At 37.4% G+C, this 25,562-nt stretch overlaps 1 protein-coding gene across 1 annotated transcript; it reads left to right on the top strand.

The window, feature by feature from the left end:
- The first annotated feature begins 5,406 nt into the window (after window positions 1-5,406).
- asp (microtubule assembly factor abnormal spindle) lies at window positions 5,407-24,907 on the top strand. The gene is made up of 7 exons (XM_073972140.1): window positions 5,407-5,816; window positions 5,900-6,076; window positions 13,595-13,807; window positions 13,948-16,337; window positions 19,049-22,008; window positions 23,597-23,898; window positions 24,074-24,907. The coding sequence occupies exons 1-7, from the start codon at window positions 5,802-5,804 to the stop codon at window positions 24,350-24,352; spliced, it is 6,336 nt and encodes a 2,111-aa protein (XP_073828241.1). The 5' UTR covers window positions 5,407-5,801; the 3' UTR covers window positions 24,353-24,907.
- Window positions 24,908-25,562: the final 655 nt, after the last annotated feature.

Below are 25,562 nucleotides of genomic sequence, written 5' to 3' on the forward strand. Positions count from 1 at the left end.
TTTTTTAACAAAGCTCCAATTCGCCCGTGCCTCGGCTGTTTTTTGTTTGTTTTGTTTTTTGTTGAAGTTCAATCTCATTTTCGATTGTTTGAGTGGAGTATTCCCCCATTGGCTCAACTTCATTTATTACCCTCTATTACAGAGAGTAATGTTTTTCAAAACTGAGAAGCCAATTGATAATTCCCTTCGCCGGGATGAAATCATGATATTGGTAGCGATCAGAAAAATTTTGCAACACTGTCAGTTCGTTTTGAAAAACATTACTCTCTGTAATAGAGGGTAATAAATGAAGTTGAGCCAATGGGGGAATACTCCACTCAAACAATCGAAAATGAGATTGAACTTCAACAAAAAACAAAACAAACAAAAAACAGCCGAGGCACGGGCGAATTGGAGCTTTGTTAAAAAACAAAAAAACAAAATTCCAATAAACAACCTCACAGGCAACTGTGTTGGTGTTCTTTTCAACTCACAGAATTCGAAGAATTCTTAGTTGATACGTGCTGACATGTTGCAAAATATTTTGATTTTGGTGTTTCTTTGGAAAAGCCGAAAAGTGAGTGTGATTCTCATTCATATGGGAATACTAGACACTTAAAGAGTTCGGTTTTTCGCTAAAAAAAGGCATCATTTCAAAAACTGAGAAGCCAATTGATAATTCCCTTCGCCGGGATGAAATCATGATATTGGTAGCGATCAGAAAAATTTTGCAACACTGTCAGTTCGTTTTGAAAAACATTACTCTCTGTAATAGAGGGTAATAAATGATATTTTACAAATTATCAAATTTTATATTTTTTAATAGGTTAATAATAAAAAATGGTATTACAATATACATATAACCATATTTTTATATCCACACTGTGGTATGGGGTCTCAATAGCATAATAATCTGCTAAAAAAGCGACGTAAAACGGCCAACAATTTTCATTTAGGACACTTTGATGATTTTTCCCAACTTTAATTGTCAATTTTACGACTTTTATGACGATTTTCAGCCAACAATTTTACGACTTTTATGACCCCGGCTACGACAACTGACAATGATGCACCCAGTGCAGTAATGACCCCATCCATGGGCGGGGACGACAGAACGACGACTCTGACAATGGACGTAGTCAGCGACGCCATACATACTCAGAGCAGGGAATTGCTCGGTCTCCTGGAGGAGAATGAGACTCTCAGACTGAGTCAGGAGAGCCCCCCGCCGTGGGACTGGGAGGACTTCCCTCTGACGGACGACGAGATGGATGTCACAATCATTCCATCTCAATCGTCCAAGGAGGTAACTCCTTCAGCCACTCAAGGGGGTATAGTTCCAGCAGTCGAGAGACCTACTCCCTCAGGGGAAAAAGCGTCGGTCGTTACCGACAAGCCCTCCCTGTCTAGGCAAGATGCCTTGGTGAAAGGGGATGAAGAGGAGGAACTGTCATCAGACTCCTTGTCCTCAGCAGCCAAGAAGAGCAGGCCCAGACAGAGGAAAGACAAATACAATTATAAAAGGGCTATTTTCTATTGTAAGCGCTTCATAGGCGTGAATCCCGCTGAGGTAACTCAAGCGCAATTTCGGGAGATCGGACTGAAGCTTCGATTTGTGAGGCGTTTTGAGCGCAAACATCCTCACGTCGAGAAGATCTTCCTTCCGATCGACCAACTTCCAACCCCTGGAAACGAAGCAGTCTCCAGCCCAACGGCTGTGATGAAGGCAGCGTTTCCAGGCAATAAAGGAAAACCGGGAGTTTCGGGCAGCTCGAACCCTTTGCGGACAACTTCGGTGTCTGCGGTAGGGTCAAGCGATCCGATACCCTCGGCCCCTAAGATCGATCAAAACCCGTTTCGAATTTGGCGCGGAAAGAGAGACAGACGCAAACCAACCAACCGCACAGGGTGTCTCCTACATCGGCTGGTTCGTCGGCGTCTGCCTCTGGATCTGCAGGGGCAAAGAAGAGCGGAGAGTTATCAGGAGCTCCGATTGTACAGAGGACTGGCTCACAGACCACTGTAGGATTGCCTGCCCCTGGTAAATCTTGCCCTTCTGTAGCTGTGAGGAAAGGCGTTGGTACCGCCAGGAGGATAGTGACTGGCACGTCCGATGGTCCATCGACCTCAAAGCAGGGTGGGAAATCGAAGACATCTGCGCAGGAATGCGTCAAGAGGGTTAGATCTTCTGAGGACCCACACCCGACTGCTAAGAGGACGGCGGAAAATCGGGCGAACAATCACTCGACCTCTTTTGCTGAAGTGGCCGCTCACGGGCTCAAACAGGGAAGACCACCCAAGTCGGCCAGGGTTTGAAACCCCCACAACCTTCAGGTGGGAGGACGCGGGATCCAACAAGATCCGCTAAGATGATCGCCCCGGATGACCTCCAGGTAGCGATCATCGATAGATCTGATACGGACGGCATGATCGACGACAGAAATCGGTCGTGCCGTGCAAGACATCTGCCCAGTATGCGGCATGGGCCCGCACGACACACAACACCTTTTTAACTGCCCCGCCAAACCTACCCATCTAACTCCTGTGGATCTGTGGCTACATCCCATCGAAGCAGCCACTTTTCTGAAACTGGAGATAGACCCAGAGCCAGATTGAACAGAGGAACGAACAAATAAACATAACAAAAACACTGTTACAACAACAACAACAACAACTGAAATCTCGAAATGACAAATAATAGTACATTTATATATAACCGGATTTAACAAACCCACTAGGTTTCAAATGTCAATTCCTTGGCGTATAAGTCAAATAAGTCTCCATTGAGAAGGTTAACCCTGCAAAAGGCTATAATATAAACATGGTCTTACAATTGCTTTAATTTGGATATGACGAAACCAATAACTGAAAGTCCGTATACTGACATGTCTTTCTCTCTCTTCAATTTTGAAAATAGAAACAATTAAAAAATTTATTGAAAATACAACAATGTTCAGAATTAATGGAAAATATTAATGAAAAGTGTGTAGAAACATGTTAATTCGTGTGCGTCGTTCGACAGGCGAACAACGTAATTCAAACGCTAGTGGGAGCATGCTATAAAAGTTTTCTGATCACTGAAATCTCGAAATGACAAATAACAGATGCTTTAATTTGGATATGACGATAGCAGCGTCATTTTAAATGACTCAAAATTCGATGTAAATGCAATTCCTTTATTTCTAGGATTTCATAAACGAAATCATTTAAAGTCGAAGGTCACACTAGAGTGGTTTCATTGAAACTTTTAGGTATTTATAGATCGAGTCCCCCACTACAGCAATTTTACGATATCGCTCTACTGTGAAACTCACGCTAGTATGGACCGGGACTTACCAACTAACTTGACTTAATTCAAAATTAAAAAAAAAAAAAAAATTGCAAGTTTTTTAACCATTTATTTTCACTTTTGTCATCGTGTGAGTATTTTTGTTTTTCTACAACATACACAAACAAACAAAGACATCATAAAACAGTTGCATTTTTTGGTAGTTTATGACAAAAACAGGGCTGTTTATAGTAGTATGGTGTTTTCGTGCGTTGTTTAATGCTAAAGTCCAATTTACATATGCACATTAAATGATTTCGTTTTACGAAATCCTCGAATCAAATGAAGTGTATTTACATCTGTTTTTTTGCGTCATTTGCTTACGCACACAATCGCACATACACACTTATACAATAACACAAACACACGCACACAATATATTTATTCAGAGAAATAGGAATTTCACAACACAAATGTGTATCAAATTACTTAAATTAATTCTAAAAACAAAAAAACATAATTTTTGCAAGTTTTTTAAACATTTATTTTCACTTTTGTCATCGTTTGAGTATTTTTGTTTTTCGACAACACACACAAACAAACAAAGACATCATAAAACAGTTGCATTTTTTGGTAGTTTATGACAAAAACAGGGCTGTTTATAGTAGTATGGTGTTTTCGTGCGTTGTTTAATGCTAAAGTCCAATTTACATATGCACATTAAATGATTCCGTTTTACGAAATCCTGGAATCAAATGAAGTGTATTTACATCTGTTTTTTTGCGTCATTTGCTTACGCACACAATCGCACATACACACTTATACAATAACACAAACACACGCACACAATATATTTATTCAGAGAAATAGGAATTTCACAACACAAATGTGTATCAAATTACTTAAATTAATTCTAAAAACAAAAAAACATAATTTTTGCAAGTTTTTTAAACATTTATTTTCACTTTTGTCATCGTTTGAGTATTTTTGTTTTTCGACAACACACACAAACAAACAAAGACATCATAAAACAGTTGCATTTTTTGGTAGTTTATGACGAAAAAGCAGGGTTGCGTATAATAGTATGGTGTTTTCGTGCGTTGTTTGGAATAAATGGCAAATGACGCAAAATGTTGCCTGTTTTAGCAAATAAATGACGAATCAGCTCTAAATGACGAAAAAGTTGGTAATGTAAATTGGACATAAGTTTACATTTACGAAATCCACTCGATTTCAACTGTCAATTCCATAGCTCAAACGTCAAATCTCATTTGAAATCCATTGGATTTCATTTGAAGTTTAACCTATGGATTTGACAGTTGAAATCGAGTAGATTCCGTAAATGTAAACTAAGCATAAAATAAATAACGCAGCTATCGTCATTTAATTTTGCATAGTAAATGACGCAAAATGTTGCCTGTTTTAGCAAATAAATGACGAAACAGCCCTAAAACCTGTTTTTGTACTAATGTTAAAAGCACATTGTAGTTTTCGCCTTTTTTTATAAGGATTTATTTGGAGTATATGCAATGGAATTGACATTTCAAACCCAGTGGGTTTGTTAAATCCGGTTATATGTAACGGCGTTTAATGGCCTACTTATATTATAGCTTTTTGCAGGGTTGGCTATCTTTATGAGGATTTAATTGACGTATACGCAATGAAATTGGCATTTTAAGGCCATGTTTATATTATAGCCTTTTGCAGGGTTAACCTTCTTAATGAGGATTTATTTGGGTTAACCTTCTTAATGAGTAGTTGACATTTGAAACCCAGTGGGCTTGTTAAATCCGCTTATATATAAACGTACCATAAAACCCAGTGGGTTTATTAAATCCGGTTATATATAAACATACTAACCCTGTTCCTTTACGTGCAAGAATCTTCAAGTTTTACCATTTTTTACTCGAAAAGCGTTCCTTTACTTCAGACCCCACACAATTCATATGAGAGCAGTTCACAACTTTTGCTACTTTTGCCGGTTTTACCATTTTCAAAAGTAAAGGAAGAGTCCAACTGTAAATTACTACCATATACTAGGCATCATTGTTTTTTGTAGCATAGACAAAAACCAATTTCTAGCATAGCCAGATCAAAGACAACTATGCGTAACTACTAACTGGACGTGCAATTATCAACGTAGTGTGGCAGCACTAATTAATGGCGTTCGCAAAATTAAGATGACAGCTGAAGTAAACAAACTTCAAACTATTTGAAATAGGAAGCGCAAACTAACGGCACACACTCTGCTGGAAATTGGGAAAGAAATTGTTTTTTTTTTTTTGTTTTAATTGTTTTGTGTAAAAAGGGAATTAAATTAATTTCGTGCACAGTGTTCGGCGGTGAACGGATTCTGTGTTGTGACATTGCCATTAAACCAAACCGAACACACAACTGTTGTTTTGAACAAAAAAGTTTTGTTGTGTTCGTCGTCGTTCAATTGAAATTTTTGTAATTAAAAATTCCATTCCTTTGTTCTGTTGTTTTGTCGTATTTATCTGTTGTGCGTGAAACGAGCACCTGAGTCCTGAGCCAGCAGCTGGAAAAAGTGAATATGAGTGCATTCGAGGTATTTGTTGTGAATTCATGTGAAATCTTGTATAAGTTTTGGATTAATTTTGCTTGCATTTTGTTTTTGCCGCCCTATCATAGGTTAAAGTGACACCAACACGATGTAAGAACAAACGTCTGGCTGAATCTCGTGAACCCACTGAAGTGGTAATGGCGCCATTTTCCGGCAAATCCATTGTGCTTTTCGAAGGTGTTCCCGTAACAAAAACAGCAAGACGAATTTTGCGAATAATAAATCCTTCGGATGCTGAAATAGAGGTAAGAGTCCATAGCTTATAACAAGCAAAACAAAAGGAGGAGAAATGAGGCAAGCTGTCAGACAAATAGATCTAGCCAGACAGCATTCCTTTAGTATGAATCGTTCGACGTTAATGCATACATAGGCACACATGCATTTTTCTGCTGCCAAACGAAAAAAAAACATTACCCTTCATCATCATTAAAATGATTCCTTGTTTAGTTTTTGATGAACACACATACATACACACAAAATGCAAAATTTGTATGCAAGTCTGTCATTTTTATACCTACATTATTCCATTTTTGTCTTTCGCTCAAGCAAGAAAAGGCAAAAAAGAACAAGCAACTAGTACACTATTGATCCAGCAACAACACTAGTGGCAGTAAAACCGTGTGAAAGAATTTTTAATTTTCACAAAATGACACGATTTCTAGTTGGTGGCCTGCTGTTCATTTGGGGTTAAGGCTCCAACCAATTGATAGTACATACAAACATAGTTGGTTGCCTAGTAGTTAGTTTACAGAGGTATTTGTGTTAACATTTAGTTAGGGTCACAATTTGTTTATTGTTAACTACAAAATGAGAACAATTTGGAAATTCTTTTCGATTCTCGTAATGTAAGCAAATGTAGGAATACAAGGGGGATAAAAGGGGATGAATATTAATATCGGTTTCCATTACAATGGAAATTTTGTTTATTTTGTTAAATGCATTTAAGGAATCAAATGTGTGCACATGGAAATGAGCGTAGCGCCTTTTTGGAATATTTTTTGTTATTGTTGTACATACTTATTATTCAAGGTCATACACACATGAAGATACATGTGTTAAGCACATAACATAGTCCTTTTAACGATGACCATATGGCAAATTATTTAGATAAGCCGCAACAAACATATTACTTTCGGGATGACTTTATAAAAAGCAATGTTGTTTTGCAGGATTTCTAGACGTGAGCTACTGAGATCGTTTTTACCTGCATATTCTAATATTGATATTTTTACTGGTTATAGTTTTAAATATTTAACATCCCAAATAACTCTCAGCGAAATAGTGGTTAAAAACCCCATATACAGTTGGACAACAAATGTATTGCAAAAACAATACAACGCCAAAATGTCATATTTATTTGAACATTACAATATTAACTTTGTTGGTTTTTGTGCAAATCTCTTGCTATTGATCCTCAAAATAATATTCCGTCAAAGTACGCAAACTTTGCGATTACAATGAATACGGTCAAAAATAAGAATTACCTACTATATGGGAGTGACAATAAATGAATTGCAAAAAATTAACAAATCTATGCTTTTTTGAAGAATTACAAAAGTAGTGTTTCTCAATAAGTTGTTTATCCACTTTGGACATTAATTGGAGCTTTAATGAGCTAAGTTAACCCAAAATTAGGGCTCGGCATGCTCCACTCTAAGGATACTGATTCCCAATTTTTAGTAAATCTTGATCCTTCGTTGGAGGATCGTTTTCGTATACACTAATAGTATTAATGTGGCATGATCTGGCCTTTGTAATGGTGACAATTGAACTTGTTTAAGCCTTCTGGATCCAGAATAATGACTATTAAATATTTCCTAACGATGTTAGTGGGGATGTCTTCCCAATCAATATTATGTCCGTGAACCCCAAAAATTCCAGCTTTTCCATTAGGGATTTAATTTGCATATTTGATGGGATTTATTGGATTTTGGCGCAGAGGGTAATATTTATCCATTTAGTAATAATGAAGACATTCCAATACTATTGAGAGAGGAAACAGAGCTCTATTGTAGTTCGTTTCAAAATACTGCAATGAGGGTCTATTTTTTCCTATACTTTCCAGAGGTCCATTATCCTACAATACATATTCAGTCAAATATTTATTATTTGCATACTTGTCTGTGGCCGATTCGCCATTGTTTACTGCTGTTATGGTCTTAAGCGCTTTTTAGCTGTATGAAGACCCTCATGACTAATTTTTAATCACTGAACTTTATCACATTCAATACTGTTAGTCCATTTTTAGCCGCAAAAATCACAAAAATGCATAACGACTACAAAAAGTTGCAAAAATGATTAGTTTTATAGTACTGCTTTTGCCATACATTTATTGTCACCTAAAAGTAGAAGGTAATTCTTATTTTAGTCCGCATTTGTTATAAATTGCAAATAAATTGTGTATAATTTGGCGGAATATTGTTTTGAGGACCAAAAGCAAGAGATTTGTTTTGAAATTTTGGTCTTTGTAATACATTTGTTGTCTAACTGTATGTACAGTGAGCGTCAAAATAAACTGTACACCTCTCAAGAGATTTTATACGTATAATACATAAATGTAACTCTTTTAAGCATTTAGTGGTGAATTAAAATCCAGAAAATATTAAGTCATTCCAACGTTTCATTAGGGAATAAATGAAGATTACAAAAATAACCCAAAAGTTGACGCGTCAAAATAAAGTTTACACTTTTTGCCAAATGCAAGAAATTTTTTATTTCTTTAACAAAATGAAGGGATATATTGGCTTTTGAACTTATTTTCATAATATTGGAACCCACAAACATTAAATCATCCATTGTTTTGGTGAAATCCGGTGATATTTCCCGCATTCGGCCCGCGGAACCGCTTTCGTGTAATTTTGGAATAAAATGAGCCTCTATTTAACTTTCTGTTCATTTTTTCTGTAAGTTCTCAATAGATTTGAAGTGTAGAGGCTATATTGATTGATCCTGGATACATAGGAGTCAAATCTAACAACATATTCATAAATATGGCCGAACGCTTTAGATCCCTGTCCATATTTTACGTAAACCTTTGGCATTAGCCCAATTCCTCTACACTAGGGTCTATAATATCGTGCAATATGAAAGGAAGATATTGTTCTCATATCCCTGAACCCACAAAAACCATTTATCCGAACACCGTTACTGTCATGCACCCCCGGAAACTTCATAATGTTCGAGTATATTTACCACATTCCCATCATGGAAAGCTTCCTAGGCATAAGTTCAAAAGCCAAAATATCCAATTTTATTAAATAAAAAAATTCTTGCATTTGGCAAAAGTGTAAACTTTATTTTGAAGCGTCAAATTTTGGGTTATTTTGGTAATCTTCAGTTATTCCCTAATGAAACGTTGGAATGACTTAATATTTTCTGGATTTTAATTCACCACTAAATGCTTTAAAAAGTTACATTTATATGTTATACGTATAATATCTCTATGTCGGTGTAATAATGCAATCAAAAAAATGTTGAGAGGTGTACAGTTTATTTTGACGCTCACTGTATGTCAAGACCAAATCCGTTTCTCGCAATTCAGAGTCGTGCTTGTGGTACGACGATATAATTATTTTCGAGAGCTCTAACATTGTACTGCAACAAACTAAAACGCTGATGAGTACAATAACTATCGAAAGTAGGGACCGACATTTCTCCGTACTCCTCACTTATATCTCTCCTCAACCTTAGATGAAGTTCAAGTTTAATACTATGTCTTTTTACCGCAAACTTTGCGAGTAGTTTTATAACAGTTTTTTTTTTAATTTTGTTTACTTGGGGAGATCCTATTTTCTCATATATGGCACTCGAAATTTCACAAAAATATTAAATTTAAAGCTATTTAAAGGTTTTTACCACAGGTAGTTGTTGGGCGCACTCCTTTTGGGTACATCCCACATAAAAATTTCAAAAAAATTCCCCACGTTTTGATATTTTTAAAGCAGATATTCCTGTCTATTACTACGGTATGTTTGAAAACTTAATACTAAATTTCATCTATTTTGGTTGGTGTATATGGCTAAAACCCTAAAACTTCCCAAAATCGGGAGGTACAGTTCTAGGGGTCCTACATCAAAACTTGAACGTATACCTGCAATTCCCTGTAGAAATATTTTTTTACCCACAACGAAGATTTTTAGTCCCAAAAGAAGACAAATTTTAAAATTTGTTATTTATTCCACCTATTTCATTGTTATTGTTGCAACGCAAATATGTTCGACCGTACATCAGTTTATCAGGTTCTGGCTTTTGTGTATCCAACGTGGTCAACAAGGCTTCTTTGTCAGCACCCTAATGGCCTCGGCACATACGATCCGTTGAGCGTCACGTTACAACAATCGCATGAAAACTTCAAGAACAAACTTGGCATCACTTACACATTTTTCATGTGGTTGTTGTTTTCAACGCGCAACGAGTCACACAATGTCGCGAGTTCATATTAACTGTGGCCAAAAATAGAAGGAGTTGTCGTAGATGCATTAATTTTGGTACACGTACCTATTATTGACTTACAATCTTCAGGACAAAAAATTGGGTTGGTCGGTCCCCCATAGAACCGTACCTCCCGATTTTCGGTATTTTGAATGTTTTAGACACAATGACCAACCGAAAGTATTCAAATTTTGTGGTTAGTCTTCGGCAGAGGTATCAAACATTCCGACAGAGAATTGTGGGCTTAGGTCCACGTTTTGATATAGCCCCTATACAACGGTACCTCCCGATTATCGGTATTTTGAAGATTTTAGTCCCATTATTACACCGAAATTGCTGAAATTTTCTACCTTTACCTTGAAATTTGTCTGCATAGGTCCACGCCTTCATATAGACCCCATAGGACGGTACCTCACGATTTTCGGTATTTTGGAGGTTTTAGCCTGATTATCACACCGAAATAGCTGAAAATTGGTATTAAGTCTCCGTTGGGGGACTTATAACCTTCCACCAGAAATATGTCGGTATAGGTCCTCATCTTCCTATAGCCCCCATAGAACCGTGCCTCCTCATTTTCGGTATTTTGAGTGTTGTGGCCTCAATATCCACCCGATATGAGTGAAATTTGGTGTTCAGTCTTCAAATTGTTTGTGAACATATTGAATATATCAAACTCTTGTATTTTTATATATGAGAAATTTCCTTTAAAAATTTTGTTTTGACCGATTAGTGGTCAATAACGGTACATTTTTTGTAAAAAATCGAATTTTGATTTTCGCTGTTCACAATTTTTTTTAAAAATTTATATTTTTAAAATTCTCTCGTTTTAAAGCAAGTTTATTAGGTACTTAAAAAATATATGATGATCGGTTCATTCGTTTTCGCGCTATAGCCAACACTACAAAACGATTTGTTGAAAAAGGGGATATCCTCTCAGTGAGGTGGTCGCTGAAAAAGAGAAATGACACATTCGTCTGCAAACCTCTGCAGTTGGTACCTTTATATATTTGAAGTACTCACTTTTTACTACTTATACAGCAAAAAATATCGATATACCTTTTTATACAATTTTTCCCCACCCCACTCAATTTAAAATTTGCTTCAGAAAATTAATAAACTTAGTAATACATGTTTGGGTAAATGTAAACACCATATGATTAATATTTACATGAAAACAAAAGTGTAGCCAAGTTTATTACATTCCAGGAGAACCATTTTTGCAGCGACCGTTACTTTTTAATTTTAAATATTAACGCATAATATAATTTATTAATTTTAGAAAAAAATACGTATTAACTAAAATAGTCGGATTTAAATCCTCATATAGCAAAAACTACTTCACGTATCAGTACCAAAAAAATACCATTTTTGGCCACGGTCGTGGTCGTCACCCAACGGACTGTATGTATTTGGCCCCTATGTGCTGCGGACCAGCGACATGAGGACCATGTTCTTGCTCTTATCGCAAATAGCGTTACACCCAAAATTTTGGGGTAGTTAGTGGGGTATTTGGGGTAGTCAGTGCACCATCGACCACAATATTCAGTGGGAGCCTCAGTTCAGCCGTCCAAGTGGTGAACACTGTGGCAGTGGATTTAGAGGTGTATATTTTTATGTATGACATTTTATGGCGATCGGTTAAGGTTAACCCGTGCCAACCAAGCGATTTTTGCCTCCATAGTAATTTGTATGGGGCCAAAGGTGCATTTTCACGAAAATTCTCTAAATGTCACATAGCCGACTTAATAGCAAATTTCAACCAGTTGGTGAGATATGGCTAATATGTTCAAAATTCCGAAAATCGTTATATGGGGGCAGAAGTGGACAAACATATGTCGAGAAATTTTGGTGTAGAAGTTTGTAACCACAGAAAACTGTAAATGCCAATTTGATTCAATTTTTGCAGAAAATTATATAAAAACGTGAAAATAACTGAAATAGGGAGGTACTATTCTTCTATGGGTGCAATATCAAAACGTGGACCTATATAAACAATTTTTGGTAGAAATGTTTTTTAGCCTCTGGAAACACATAATACCATATTACATAACCAATTCGGTGGTCAAATGGGACTAATACCTTTGTATGAGGGCCATACCAAAACGTGGACCTATATAGCCCATTTTCAATACCAAAAGTTCTATGGACCTACAACACATTTGAACAATATTTTATCCACCTACTTCAATCTGCTAGAGTGATCATATATACATATATAATATACACATAGTTCTGGCATGACCAAAACATTTACAATTACCCTCTTCCCTCCAACAAAACATAATAGAGAATTTGTTGGTATCAATATGAAAAGTCAAAGATAAAAATTCCCTATTACAATTCATTTTTGTATATATAAGTATAGGTCTACGACCATTACATGCCACATCGTCGTGTAGGGTATAATCAATAAAAATTACATGGCAAACAAAATACCGGCAGGGTATTCCAGAATTGAGATTATAGTGAAATCATTCTTATCATAATCTATGAAAGAAAGTGAAATCATCCTATTGAGATTCTTAAATTAACACGTTCGCGGACGCAAAAAAAACTCAAAGAGCACAGCACTTGTATGGAGAAGGTGGCCAAAAATATTTAGAGTGTAAAAATCAAGCCAATGCCAATGTTACATTCTCCCCCCTTTCCCCTCTGGAGGGGTATACGGTAAGAATTGTTTTAAGCTGTTAATACAAAATGACATGAACAAAGGTCCCGATTATCTTATGATGCAAAAATAAGTTTGGGGAAACAAAACAATCTCCAAAACAACATAAAATCCAACCAATTTTGCGGAAAAAACCAACATTTTTGTCTGAAAATTGGTAAAATTTTTAATTTAGATCTTAAAGCGTTCTTCCTGGCTGTCAGAGTTGCCAGATGTTGTACCAAAATTTTGACATTATTTTTTTTTTTTATTTTTGGCCAATGGGTGGGTGGTTCCACTGTGGAGAGGGGCAACAAAATGACACCCATTTTTTCGAAATAAGTTTTTGTGTTTTTATTAACAAATTTTTAATATTATTATAATTTTGTATTTATTATATTATGGAAATATATATGATGTTAGTTGTATTATGTGCATTAATCACAAAAACATGCGATTATATACAAATAAATGGCTAAAAATTTACTTTGCATGTGATTGATATAGCATTCACGTCATCCTACGGCACCTTGAATGCTACAGCATTCACGTCCGCGAACGTTATAAGGCCCCTTTTTGCCTCTTCGGGAAAATTTAATCTTTTGCGTAAAATATGAACAAATAAATAAAATTCTTTTTATTCTAATAGTAGTTAGCAATAAGTAATGTCATTTCAAAATTTTAGGTAACAGTTTGTAAACCAATAAATCCCGAGCACAATATAACCCTTGAATGGACAGAGAACTCTGTGCCGGCACAGAGTGAAATAACCATGGAAATGGTATGGTCGCCACAAGTTGATGTATCGTGCAAGGAAACACTACAGTTGATCGATGATAGAAATTTCCGCAAAGACGTTATGGTAATCCTAAAATCTCTGCCAAATAAACCAGCCAAGGTAAGATTTATACGCTATGCAAATTCTTTACACTCTTTTTTCATATCTTTTCAACGAACAATACAAAATCAAACTGAATCAAAACTTCGTTTCTCTGTTTTATGTCTCAATTTCCTCTATCCGGCTTAACCCTAACACAGAACGTGCGTAAATTTCCCACAATATCATCGAGCAATAGTACACATGTGAAAACGTTACGTCTTAAATCACCCACAAGTGCTGCCAGTAAAGTTAGCAGATTAACGCAGCAACAACAACAGCAGCAGCTTCAAAAGAAAAGATTGTCAACAGCAATCGAAAATAATAGTAGCAAATCCCATGGGGTTGGAAAAAACGAAACAAAACCACACCCACCAGCGCCTCATTCACAGCAATCCTCGTCGTCGTATAAAAACATTACCACCAATCATAAAAGCACCGGAATTAACAATAAGCTAGCATCAATGCCATCAACGCGTGATAATGCCACAACGTTGAAAGCTACCAGCAATATTCAGTCTCACACATCGCCCCTAACGGAACGCAATATTTATGCAAATGAAAATGGTGATCATATGAAGGTGCCAGCAAATCTTTCACCACATTTTCTCCATGACAACAAGGATGCGTTGAAGGAGAATGTTAGCCCCATGGCTATGTCTAATGTTTTGGACATGATTGATGAACTGAAATTTACTCCGGCTACTGTGACATTGTCCAAACCTCAACAATCACGCTTGGAAAGTTTAGCTTCATTGCCCACACCCATGGCGGCAATGCCAATTATAGTAACGCCAGATCATACAGACCATGCCAGGGAGTTAAAACCAAGATGTTTAACTAATGAATTGTATGGAGATGAACATGGAGTGGCTTCCAATGAGGATTTGCATAATGACACCAAAGGTGTTGTAATTTCCAATAAAACATTTGATGTCAAACATTGTGAGAGTTTCGACAATTCTTCTGATAATTTAAATAGTTCATCTGACGTGAATGGTGGTCGACTTAGTACGGGAACGGGATTGCCTTTAAATAAAACAACAGTTATTAGTACAACTCCGGTGGCAAGACCACTAGAGATTATAAAAGAAGAAGAGAATTCAAGTCCCCCAAATGCGACGAATGCCACCACACCTACGGGACAACGTGTGGAAACTCCCAAGGCTTCCACGGAAGAAGATTTAAAACGTGACATTAAACTGGTGGGAACACCATTGCGTAAATACTCTGAATCTATGAAAGATTTATACCAGAAATCTCCATCATCTGCCGTATTGACGCAGGGGTCTTTGCCAAATCTCAATGAAATGGAGTCAATAAAATCATTTGAACAAAATCGTTATTTCCAGCAGGCCACTTCACAAGTCAAACTCAGTAATGCCAAACTATGCGGCAGTGTTTCCAACACTACAGCCACCAAGCCTGGGGAATCCCCTCAAGACACATCCATGGATATGTTAAATGCCAGCCACGGTAGTTTAATGTCGCACCCTGATGTAATGTTCAATCACAATGAAATCCTTGCTCAATCCAGTCGCTTTAACTTAAATGAAGTTGGTTTAAAATGCCACAAAAGGAGTCCTTCGGTGAATAAAACTAAGAGTGTCAATTCTAAAAATGGTGCCAGTACCCCTCCCTCTGCAACAAAAGCTGGAAAATCTAAACTTAATACCGTACCAGAATCGAATGGTCACAAAAGAAGATCCACCGAATTGTCATTTTCTGATTCTCAAAGTGTCGAATCGGTCATCAGTTCTTGTAGTACAAAAACCAGTTCCACCAAATCTAGTTATTCCACAGTATCGCCGCCCAAGAGACAAAGACTAGATAATCGTTCTCCATCAAATGCAACAATGGCAAAAGTTAAATCATGGTCTCAGACACAACCAAAAAAATTCAAATTGGCCAAAACACTTTCATTGGTCAAAAAACCTGTGACGCCACGTAAAATGAAAGATGAGCCACGCACACGATTATATGATTCGGAATTGTTTTTACAACCCTATATAAATCCAGATCCATTCGCGGCTACCACAACATGTGACCCCTTCTTGGCATCGACCATGTATTTGGATGAAGCTGCAGTGGATAGACATCAAACGGATTTCAAAAAATGGCTTAATGCTTTGGTTACAATGCCTGCCGAATTGGATACGGATTCGAATGCGAAAATAGATGTTGGAAAACTGTTTAATGAAGTGCGTCATAAGGATTTGATATTGGCGCCCACTAAAGAAGAACAATCGATGACATATTTAACTAACTTCCGTTTGGAATCATTGCGCAAAGCAGCAGTACAATTATTTCTTAGTGAAGAAATGCGTGGCCCCTGTTCCAAAGTGGCTGTATATGTCCAGAAAAATGCTCTGCGTATTCGCAGCGATCGTAACTTACACCTGGATGTTGTAACACAACGTGAAATACTTGAATTGTTGTTGTGTTTCAATCCGCTATGGTTGCGTTTAGGCTTGGAAGTTGTATATGGTGAAAAAATTCATTTGCAGTCAAATCGTGATATAATTGGTTTGAGTACCTTTATATTGAATAGGTAAGTTCAATTTTTTTAAAGTGATTTAGACAAATTATAAGAAAAATCCATGTTGTGCTCTATAAAAATATTTTTGGCTGCGAAGAGCAGTTGTATTCAGTGAGAAAACAAAAGGGCAAATTACATAAATTATATCATAAGGCTAAAGTTGGCCTTATTTCACAATATACACTTTTAGTGCCTTAAAAATTGCACTGGTAAAATCTGGATATGAATAACATGACAATATCTAGAGAGCACTAATATCTGACATTAAATCTTGTATAACTGTTGATGAAAAAGATTGTTTGGATGTTAATAATACATTCCCGCAATGACACTTCAGTTGGATGTAACCACAAATCGATAGGAGTTAGATTCGTGCGAGATGGCGTGCAGTGGAATGGATGCTTCGTTCTCAGTAAGAGTCGAGAATGGTACTGTAATCTCTCACTATGCATGATTGCTAAATGATGTTGTTGTAGGACCTGTAGGACCTCGTTTCCATCTGTATCCACTTATGGCTTCGGAGACGGTTGATGGAGTTATTGCTCGATGAGTTAATGATGAAAAAGGATCTGCAATAGAGATGTTGATGAGGTTTATGTTTATTGCTCCATGGGATTAGAGGTGAAGAGTAGTAGTTATGGATCCTAGGATATGCGCTTGGTAAAGTTGAGTAGGGCAATGGAATATATGTTAGATAAGAAGAGTATCTATCTCATATCCACCCAGTATTCGGTGTCTTATTCTTTGTAACAAGGGGCATCTGCAATGTAGATGTTCGACCGTCTCTATCTCCTCTGCATCTCCACATAGCTTGCCAGTGATCCGTTATAATCCCACCGCGATTTTCATCTCTAACTTATCAAAGGAGAGGAGGGAGGTCGTTCTACGACGAGAAACTACAGGCCAGATTGCTTTGGATACCCTACAACATGTTCCAAGAGCTTTTTTTGATACTTATATAACCAAATTAAAAACTTTGAAACCTGGACTGACTGCTTCCATAAAGAATAGTGAGACAGGTGAGTGGGTTCAGCTGGACAGTTTAGATTAGATTAGTTAAGTATCGTGCTGTCATTTTAGGATTGAGGCGGCTGCACCGTCCGGATCATAAATGTGTTAAAACCCCTTCAATTGCCTTGACAACGGGTTCCTCTGCTTTGATGGATGGGTGGATTTTTGAAGTTGGAACACCGGTTAGTTTACTTTGTAGAATGCGCAACTGCCGTTGTTGTAGACAGCTACTCCACTCGGTTACCAGAGATCCATTGCGTTCATTGTGAAAAGAGAGTAGAGGAAAAGGGAAACAGAAAGGGAGAAGAGCAGACAAAGAAAATGGGGAAGAGATTAATCATAGCCATTTCAGACTCCTGTTGTATCTTATCATGGCCGCGGATTCTATGGAAGATAAGTAAGAGCTCTCTCTTAGATACAATCTCATTGACACCAAACACCCGGTGTCTTTTGTTCTTTCTCGTCTTCGCGGTACTCGATGTTGTTGTCCTCACACTCGTTAGTCATAGATCTTATACGGCAGTGACCAATAATGACCCCTACAGAAATTCCGATCTCTGCTTTTGCTAAGTAGAGTAGGGATGCTATTCGTTGTTTACCGACCAGATTGATTTCGATACCTTGCATTTCAGTTCTTTCTGCCTTAAGGTATTTTTAAAGCAGAATTTGTTAACTTGTCGAGGAGGAAACAAAGCGATGGCTTTACACAGTTCTCCACGTATAGGTCAGAAGAATGAGAGCAAGGTCTTACTAATTCATACACCATTTCCCTCAACATAGCAAAAAAAGTGAACCACCCTACCACAAACAGACCTACAGTTTTGAACAGTTTTAGATTTTAGAGCGAAGGACTCTAGTGACTTTAGAGCACCTTGGCTATCCACTCTACCTGCAAAATCTAACAGCTTTCAACACTGCAAAGCTTTTGCCTGAAAACACTGTAGTTTTCGCTATGTTTGTATGAGCGTCTCATGTTCGGTTTTTCTCAGTGCACACTAGCTCCCGTTCCATCTTCGACCCATAGTGACTGAAAACGCTGCAGTTTTCTTTGAAATCTTCTCATTGCAAACCACCTCTCGTTTCATCTTCGAGCCATCTGTAAAAATAGACTATCAGGGTTTCATCTTTCCATCACACCAGTGCACACCAGCTCCCGTTCCATATTTGACCCATCGGTGAAAATTGCTAGACTATCCGGGCTTCGTTTGTTCATCCCCATTCATTCCTATTCAGATCATAAGCATCACATCGGGGACGTAATGATGCCCAGATTTTCTTGACTGTTCAGCTACCAGATTCCATTTACCATCTGCGGTCTACTTTTTCGAAATAAACTTTATGAATTGGTGCCCTGAGAGGTTCATGGATTGGTATATCGATCGACTAAAGGTCATCCTGTACTAGTTCGCCAGATAGATTACCTATTATATTACCATAAGCATTACGACATAGCATAAGAACGAAAACGAATTTTGTGCGTTATGAAGATTATAAGACGTAGGATGTTCCATACACGTAGCCGTATTGTTGAAAGTCCATTTTATTTTAGGTTTTATAACCACTGTAAATCCTAAAATGATTCTGAAATATTATAACGTTTAAATTAAATTTCGGCCTTATAATCGTTGCGCTTTATGGCAGGTCCCTTCAGACCATTACCGCTTATGGGGGCACTATAATGTAACAATGTTTTTTCTTACTTTCTTTCACAGATTTTTCCGCGACAAGTTCTTGGAACAAAAATACTCCAAAGCCTATACCCTTTCGGAAGAATATGCTGAACACATAAAGAAGTTTACACTACAGAAATTCTTCTTCCTAATGTTGTTTTTGGACAAGGCTAAGGAAAAACGTATTATAACACATAATCCATGTCTGTTCATTAAGAAATCACCACACAAGGAAACTAGAGAAATTCTCCTACGCTTCTCCTGTGAACTTTTGGCCAATGTCGGAGATATAACAAGAGATTTGAAACGTTTGGGTTATGTCCTGACACATAAACAAAATTATTTGGATGAATTTGATTATGCTTTCAATAATTTGGCCGTCGATTTACGTGATGGTATACGTCTAACAAGAGTAATGGAAATTATATTATTACGCGATGATCTGACAAGGCAGCTAAGAGTTCCAGCTATATCCCGATTGCAAAGAATATACAATGTTAATTTGGGTTTGAAGGCCCTCAGTGAAGCCGATTTCCAGCTGAAGGGTGAAATTAGTGCCGGCGATATTGTTGATGGCCACCGAGAGAAGACCTTGTCTTTGCTCTGGCAAATAATTTATAAATTCCGTTCACCCAAGTTCCATGCTGCTGCTAAAGTTATTCAACAATGGTGGCGTAATTCTTGGTTGAAGGTGGTCATTGCTAGACGTATACGCCGTAAGGAAGAATTGCGTAGGGAGGCTGCAGCTACTACTATACAAAAGTTCTATCGTGGATTTGTCACACGTAAAATGGTCATGGCCTATAGGCAAGAACTTACAACGGCAGTGGTGGTATTGCAGAAACATTGTCGTCGTTATTTAATGCGTAAACGTTTCATCATGACTGTGCACTGTGTGGTGGTTATACAAAATTGGTATAAGGCCATACGGCTGTGCAAAATGGAGCGTGAAAAATATCGAAAATTACGTGCGAGTGCAATATGTCTACAACGTCATTGGCGATTGAAACAAGAAGCTAAAGCTTTAAGGGAGCAGGCAGCCTTAGAAAAATGTAAATATCACCAAGAAAGGAAAGCAGCCGCATGTCGTATACAGGCAGCATGGCGTGGGTACAAGGCACGTCAAAGCTATGCAAGAACAATTTCTGCAGTTTTGACAATCCAAAGAATATACCGATGCCGCAATGTTATGATATTACAACAGCGGCAATATCAAGAATTGAGAAAAGCGACCATTTTTGTACAAAGAAAATTTCGTGCCAATAGGGAAATGAGAGCACAAAGAGATCAATATCAGCAACTTAGGACTAGCGTCATTCGTGTACAACGTTACTATCGAGCTTCTGTATTAATGCGCCAACAACGTCAGCAATATCTAAATATACGACGAAAGGTCATTCTCATTCAAAGAAAATGGCGTGCCACTTTGCTAGGTCGTCAAGTTCGTGTCCATTTCATTTCAATGCAATATTATGCCACAGTCATACAGCAGAAATTTCGAGCCACAAAACAAATGCGAATCGATCGCGAGCACTATTTACATTTGCGGGATTGTGTTATAAATGTTCAGAGAAGATTTCGTGCAAAGCTGCTTATGCGAAGTGCATATCGTGAATATCAAGCTAAAGTCACTGCCATAAAGACCATTCAAAGTCGATTCCATGCATACAAGAAAATGCGTTATCAAAGAGCCAAATATCAAGGGACGCGAGAAGCTGTCCTCTGCATTCAAGAGCATTTTAGGAATTACCTGCAAATGAAAGAAGAACGTCAACGATATTTGAGATTCCGACAAGCAGCTATAAACATACAACGTGCCTATCGGATGTATCGCATTATGAAAATGCAAAAAGGTAACTATCAGGAATTGAAACAGGCTGCAATTTGCATACAGCGAAGACATCGAGCCAACTTAGCCATGCGTGCTCAACGTAAGGAGTATTTGTATCAACGTTCTCTAATAATTAAGATTCAATTACGTTTTAGAGCCACTCTTTTGGCTCGTGAAGTCCGACAGCAATATCTACATCAGAGATCTCTGATTATACAAGTCCAACGGCGTTTTCGAGCCAAAAAACAAATGGAGATTGAACAACAACGTTACCGCCACGCTCGAACACAAATTATTTGCATACAAACTCATTTCCGTTCATATTTACAAATGAAACAACAACAAAATGCATTCAAGGTACTACGTTCGGCGGCTATTAAAATACAAGCCTGGTATAGATCAATTCTGGAGATGAGAAATAAACAGTGTCACTACAAACGTCTGCGTACATCAAGTCTTACCATACAAAGAAAATGGAGAGCCACAAGAGAGGCGCGAGAACAGCGCCAGATATTCCTTAAAACCGTACATAAAGTTATTCTATTGCAAAGAGCTGTTCGAGCAACTTTGGAAATGCGTAAAGTCCAAGTGGAATATCAGCGATTGCGTCAAGCTGCCATTGTCATTCAACGACGTTTTAGAGCTCGTCGTGAAATGTTACAAATACGCTCACAATATCAGCTAATACGTTCTCTTATTATTTGCATACAACGCAAATTTAGAGCCAATCGTGAAATGCTTCGGGTTCGTTATGATTTTTTGTTGTTGCGTAAAACGACAATTCATCTGCAACAGAAATATCGTGGCCGTTTGCTTATGCGAGAACAACGTGAACACTTTCTACAGCTGAAAAACAATATTGTTGATTTTCAGGCCCATGCTCGCGGTTTGTTGGCTCGCAGACGTTTCCAGGCTCACATGACACCCGAAATGAAAGAGCTGTTGCGTCAAAAGAAAGCTGCCAAAATAATTCAACGTTTCTGGCGTGGTTACCGTATACGTAAACGCTATCACAATGCTCGCATCAAAACAATTCGTAATAATATTGCAGCTCTTAAGGAATCATCGACAAATACCGTCAATACCATTCGTTTTAAGGTTCAGGATGCTGTTCGCATACTAAGAGGACGTTTTAGTGCCTCGGAGGCTCTAAATGTTTTGGTGCGATTGGGTAAGTTTCTATTTGTGATTTGTTGTGTATTGAAGAAGGCATATTGAGTTGGTAGGCAGGGGCAAGGCAAATGAATTGTACCAGGGGGGGGGGGGGGGGGGTACAATTAAGTAAGAACGGCATTAAGTTCTTTTTATACGCTCCACCCACTATATTAAGTAAATATGATCAATTAGTAAATACTAAGCTCTTTCCCTACTTTAAGTATAATTCCGTGGAGGAGAATAATATCTTAACTCACGATAATCACTTTATGCTGATAATTTTCTGTGTGGAGGTTTTCTACCCATTGAGATACCAAGTTACATCCATATTTTTTTCATCGTTGTTCTTTCTATCCTCTGACTATACACACTACTAGGTTAGGTTAGGTTAAAGGACGCGCAGCTGTCGTGTTGGACAGCCACTCCACTCGGAGACCTTATGGTCCATTGTGTTCATCCTATAGTAAGGGTAGGAGAAAAGAAAAGAAATAATAGCATAGGAGGTATCGAGTTTAGAAGTAAGAAAAAGGAATAATTAAGTAAATTAGAAGATAGTTGAGAATGATTAAGTAAGTGCTACGGATTGAAAAATTATTTGTAAAGAGAGAGAGAGCGAGTAAGGAGGTTTGCCGTATTAAGATGCTGTAGTTTGTTCGTGTTGAAGCCACTTCAGACCCTTGGCGAGAAGAAGCAGTGTTGTCGGCTCGGCTTGGCAGAATGTTGTCAGAGATGATAACGTATGTTCACCCATTGTTTGAGTTCTCCTGGTCCTGAGCATTGGACAGCGGCATAATAAGTGCTCAATCGTCTCTGTTTCTTCTTCGTCTTCGCATAATCTGCAGTAGTCCGTGGGGTCATCTCTATCCCATTTGCAGGTCATTGATCTTATCCTGCAGTGTCCCGTGATAACTCCAATCATTAGTTTTAGGTAGGGTTTTCTCATAGAGAGTAGGGAAGTGGTCTTCCGTTTGTAGAGGTTGGGCCAGATTGCCTTTGATACCTTGCAGCCAGGTTCGTTATTCCAAATCTGACCAGCCTTCTCCCTGTATGTTTGTTCTAGGAGCCGCATGAACAAACATACAGGGAGAAGGCTGGTCAGATTTGGAATAACGAACCTGGCTGCAAGGTATCAAAGGCAATCTGGCCCAACATCTCCAAACGGAAGACCACTACTAAATTACAGCAATCTCAGTTTGAAAATTTGACAAAAAAAAAATCGAAATACATAAATTTGGTCAATTCCGGTTCATGGGAGGTTAGAATAAAACCTAAATATATGGATAGTTTTTTACGAGTAAGTTTTCCATCTTCTGGGAACATAAAATTCCAATTAACAACCAACTCGGTATTAAAATGTGACTTAAATGTAAGAAAATCTTAAAAAATCTTAAGAAAATACATAATAAATATTTTTAAAATCGTTTAAATACTTTATTAATTGAATATGCTGGGCATAATTGGAGCTCCATTTTTTTCTATGTCTTGTAGCCACTGCTCTTAAACATCTTCTTACCTTTTCCTTAAAAGTACTCTGCACACATTTGTCTTACTTCAACCGACAGTAGCAGCAACTTTAATAACAATAAATTCTACTTTTATTACAGATCGTATTTCTCGTACTGTTCCACATCTATTAATGTGCCGTTCGGATTTCATTTCTACATTCTGCTATGGCATTATGGCCCAGGCCATACGGTCCGAAGTCGATAAGCAACTGATTATGTATTGCAGTCGCATCATTTTGAATTTGGCTCGTTATAACAGTACCACCGCGAACACATTCCAAGAAGGTGGCCTAGTTACCATTGCACAAATGTTGCTGCGTTGGTGCGATAAAGATTGTGAGATTTTCAATACCCTGTGTACACTTATATGGATATTTGCCCATTGTCCGGTCAAGCGTAAGGTAAGTAATCATTGGGGTGTATTTAAGTAAACTACCACCGCCGCCATCCAAGCTGTTGTAATACGGTATTCAAAGTTGCCCCATTTAACAATCAACTAAACGTTTGCGGCCCTGTTATTGTTCTATGTGTAATAATTCTTTGTATTATTGGTTTTGTGTGTGTGTGTTTTTGCAGATAATACGTGATTTCATGACCACCACTGATGCCATTTACATGGTACGGGAAACGAAAAAGCTCGTGGCCCGCAAGGAAAAAATGAAACAAAATGTACGCAAGCCAGTAGCAGCAACTACACAGCGTGGTATGGCATCACAACAACAGAACTTTTCTAGTCGTGCCTTACCCAGTTTAGAGCCAGATTATGGTGTTATACGCAACAAGCCATATACCTTCATTTCATCGGTGTATGCCTTCGATACAATATTGTATAAATTGGGAATTGATATATTCTAAGTGATTTTTAAATACACTCCACCTCAGCCACAAGGAGGCATGGAGTGGTTCAGCTCCCTAAGTAACAATACCACAGTGTACATCATTTCAACACATTCATCGTCATTCTTCATACCTTGTTTGGATTTTCGTTTACTTTTTATTATTTCCGTTCAGTTTTATGTGTACAAACTTAACTCGTTTTTTATCTCGTCGATTTTGTTTTTTGTTTCTGTTTTGTTTTATATATTTTTTGATTCTCTAGGTACTTGTAAGTCGTTTAATGACATTAAATTCAAATTTTATTTTATCTTATAAGACATCCTCCCTTCATATCCGGTGGGAGTCTTTAGCGAGTACCATCATCATCGTCATTGTCTTACCAAGGTACTTTTACAATACTTACGTAATATTTTATGTGCGTGAGTGTATGAATTAATATTTTTCGTGTTTAAGTTAGTGTCTTATATGTATTTGAAAATTGTGTATTTTTTAAATATTAAATTCTATAGCATTCAATGTACATCTTTGCAATTAAATGAACAACAAATAAAAAGGAAACAATTAAAAAATAAATAATAATATTTTACTTCATACCCTTTGTGGAGTTCGTCGATATTCTGTTCTAACAGTATCCTTACGACACCCATATAAACCTAATAATCACTTGAAAAGTTGGATCGGCTCGGTTGGAGTTGGCACACAGATCCGAATAGGTAGCTTTACGACACACTGTAGACCATGAGTTGCCCCATAATTTTGATATATGATGTTTTTCGTAATCAGAGATAGAATTCAAATTCAAAATATCAAACCATGAAATAAATATGTATGTTTATATCTTTATATTTTTTGGGGTGCGTTTTTTAATATATGAAATTGGATACATTTTCAAAAAAAAAAATTTAAGTAAAGAAGTTCTTATTGCCGAATTCACTAACCCATAGTTTCAACAAGACGATTCGAAACGAAATTCGATCGAATTACGACCAAACTTCGGTTTTTAATATTTGATTCACATTTATTTTCAATCAAACTAAAAATTTCACAATACCAGGAGTTTGGTAGTACTTCAAAAGAAATTGGTCTTGAATCGTCATAGAGAAACAGGCCATATGATCGGCCGACTTCGGTATTGTCAGTTGCTTTGTACTCGTGCATGAAACTAGGGGTTCTTAAATCGATTTCCCCACTACTGCAATTTCATAAAAGCTTTGTTCCTTTACTTTAT

This window comes from Musca autumnalis, unplaced genomic scaffold, assembly GCF_047663935.1.
Source record: "Musca autumnalis isolate F117 unplaced genomic scaffold, ASM4766393v1 scaffold_3, whole genome shotgun sequence".
NCBI classification, from domain to species: Eukaryota; Metazoa; Arthropoda; class Insecta; order Diptera; family Muscidae; genus Musca; species Musca autumnalis.

Bases quoted from the DNA above. Each gene is read 5' to 3' on its own strand.
- asp (XM_073972140.1), top strand. The intron at 6,077-13,594 runs GTAAGAGTCCAT...TCAAAATTTTAG, and splicing joins CTTCGGATGCTGAAATAGAG to GTAACAGTTTGTAAACCAAT. The intron at 22,009-23,596 runs GTAAGTTTCTAT...CTTTTATTACAG, and splicing joins AAATGTTTTGGTGCGATTGG to ATCGTATTTCTCGTACTGTT.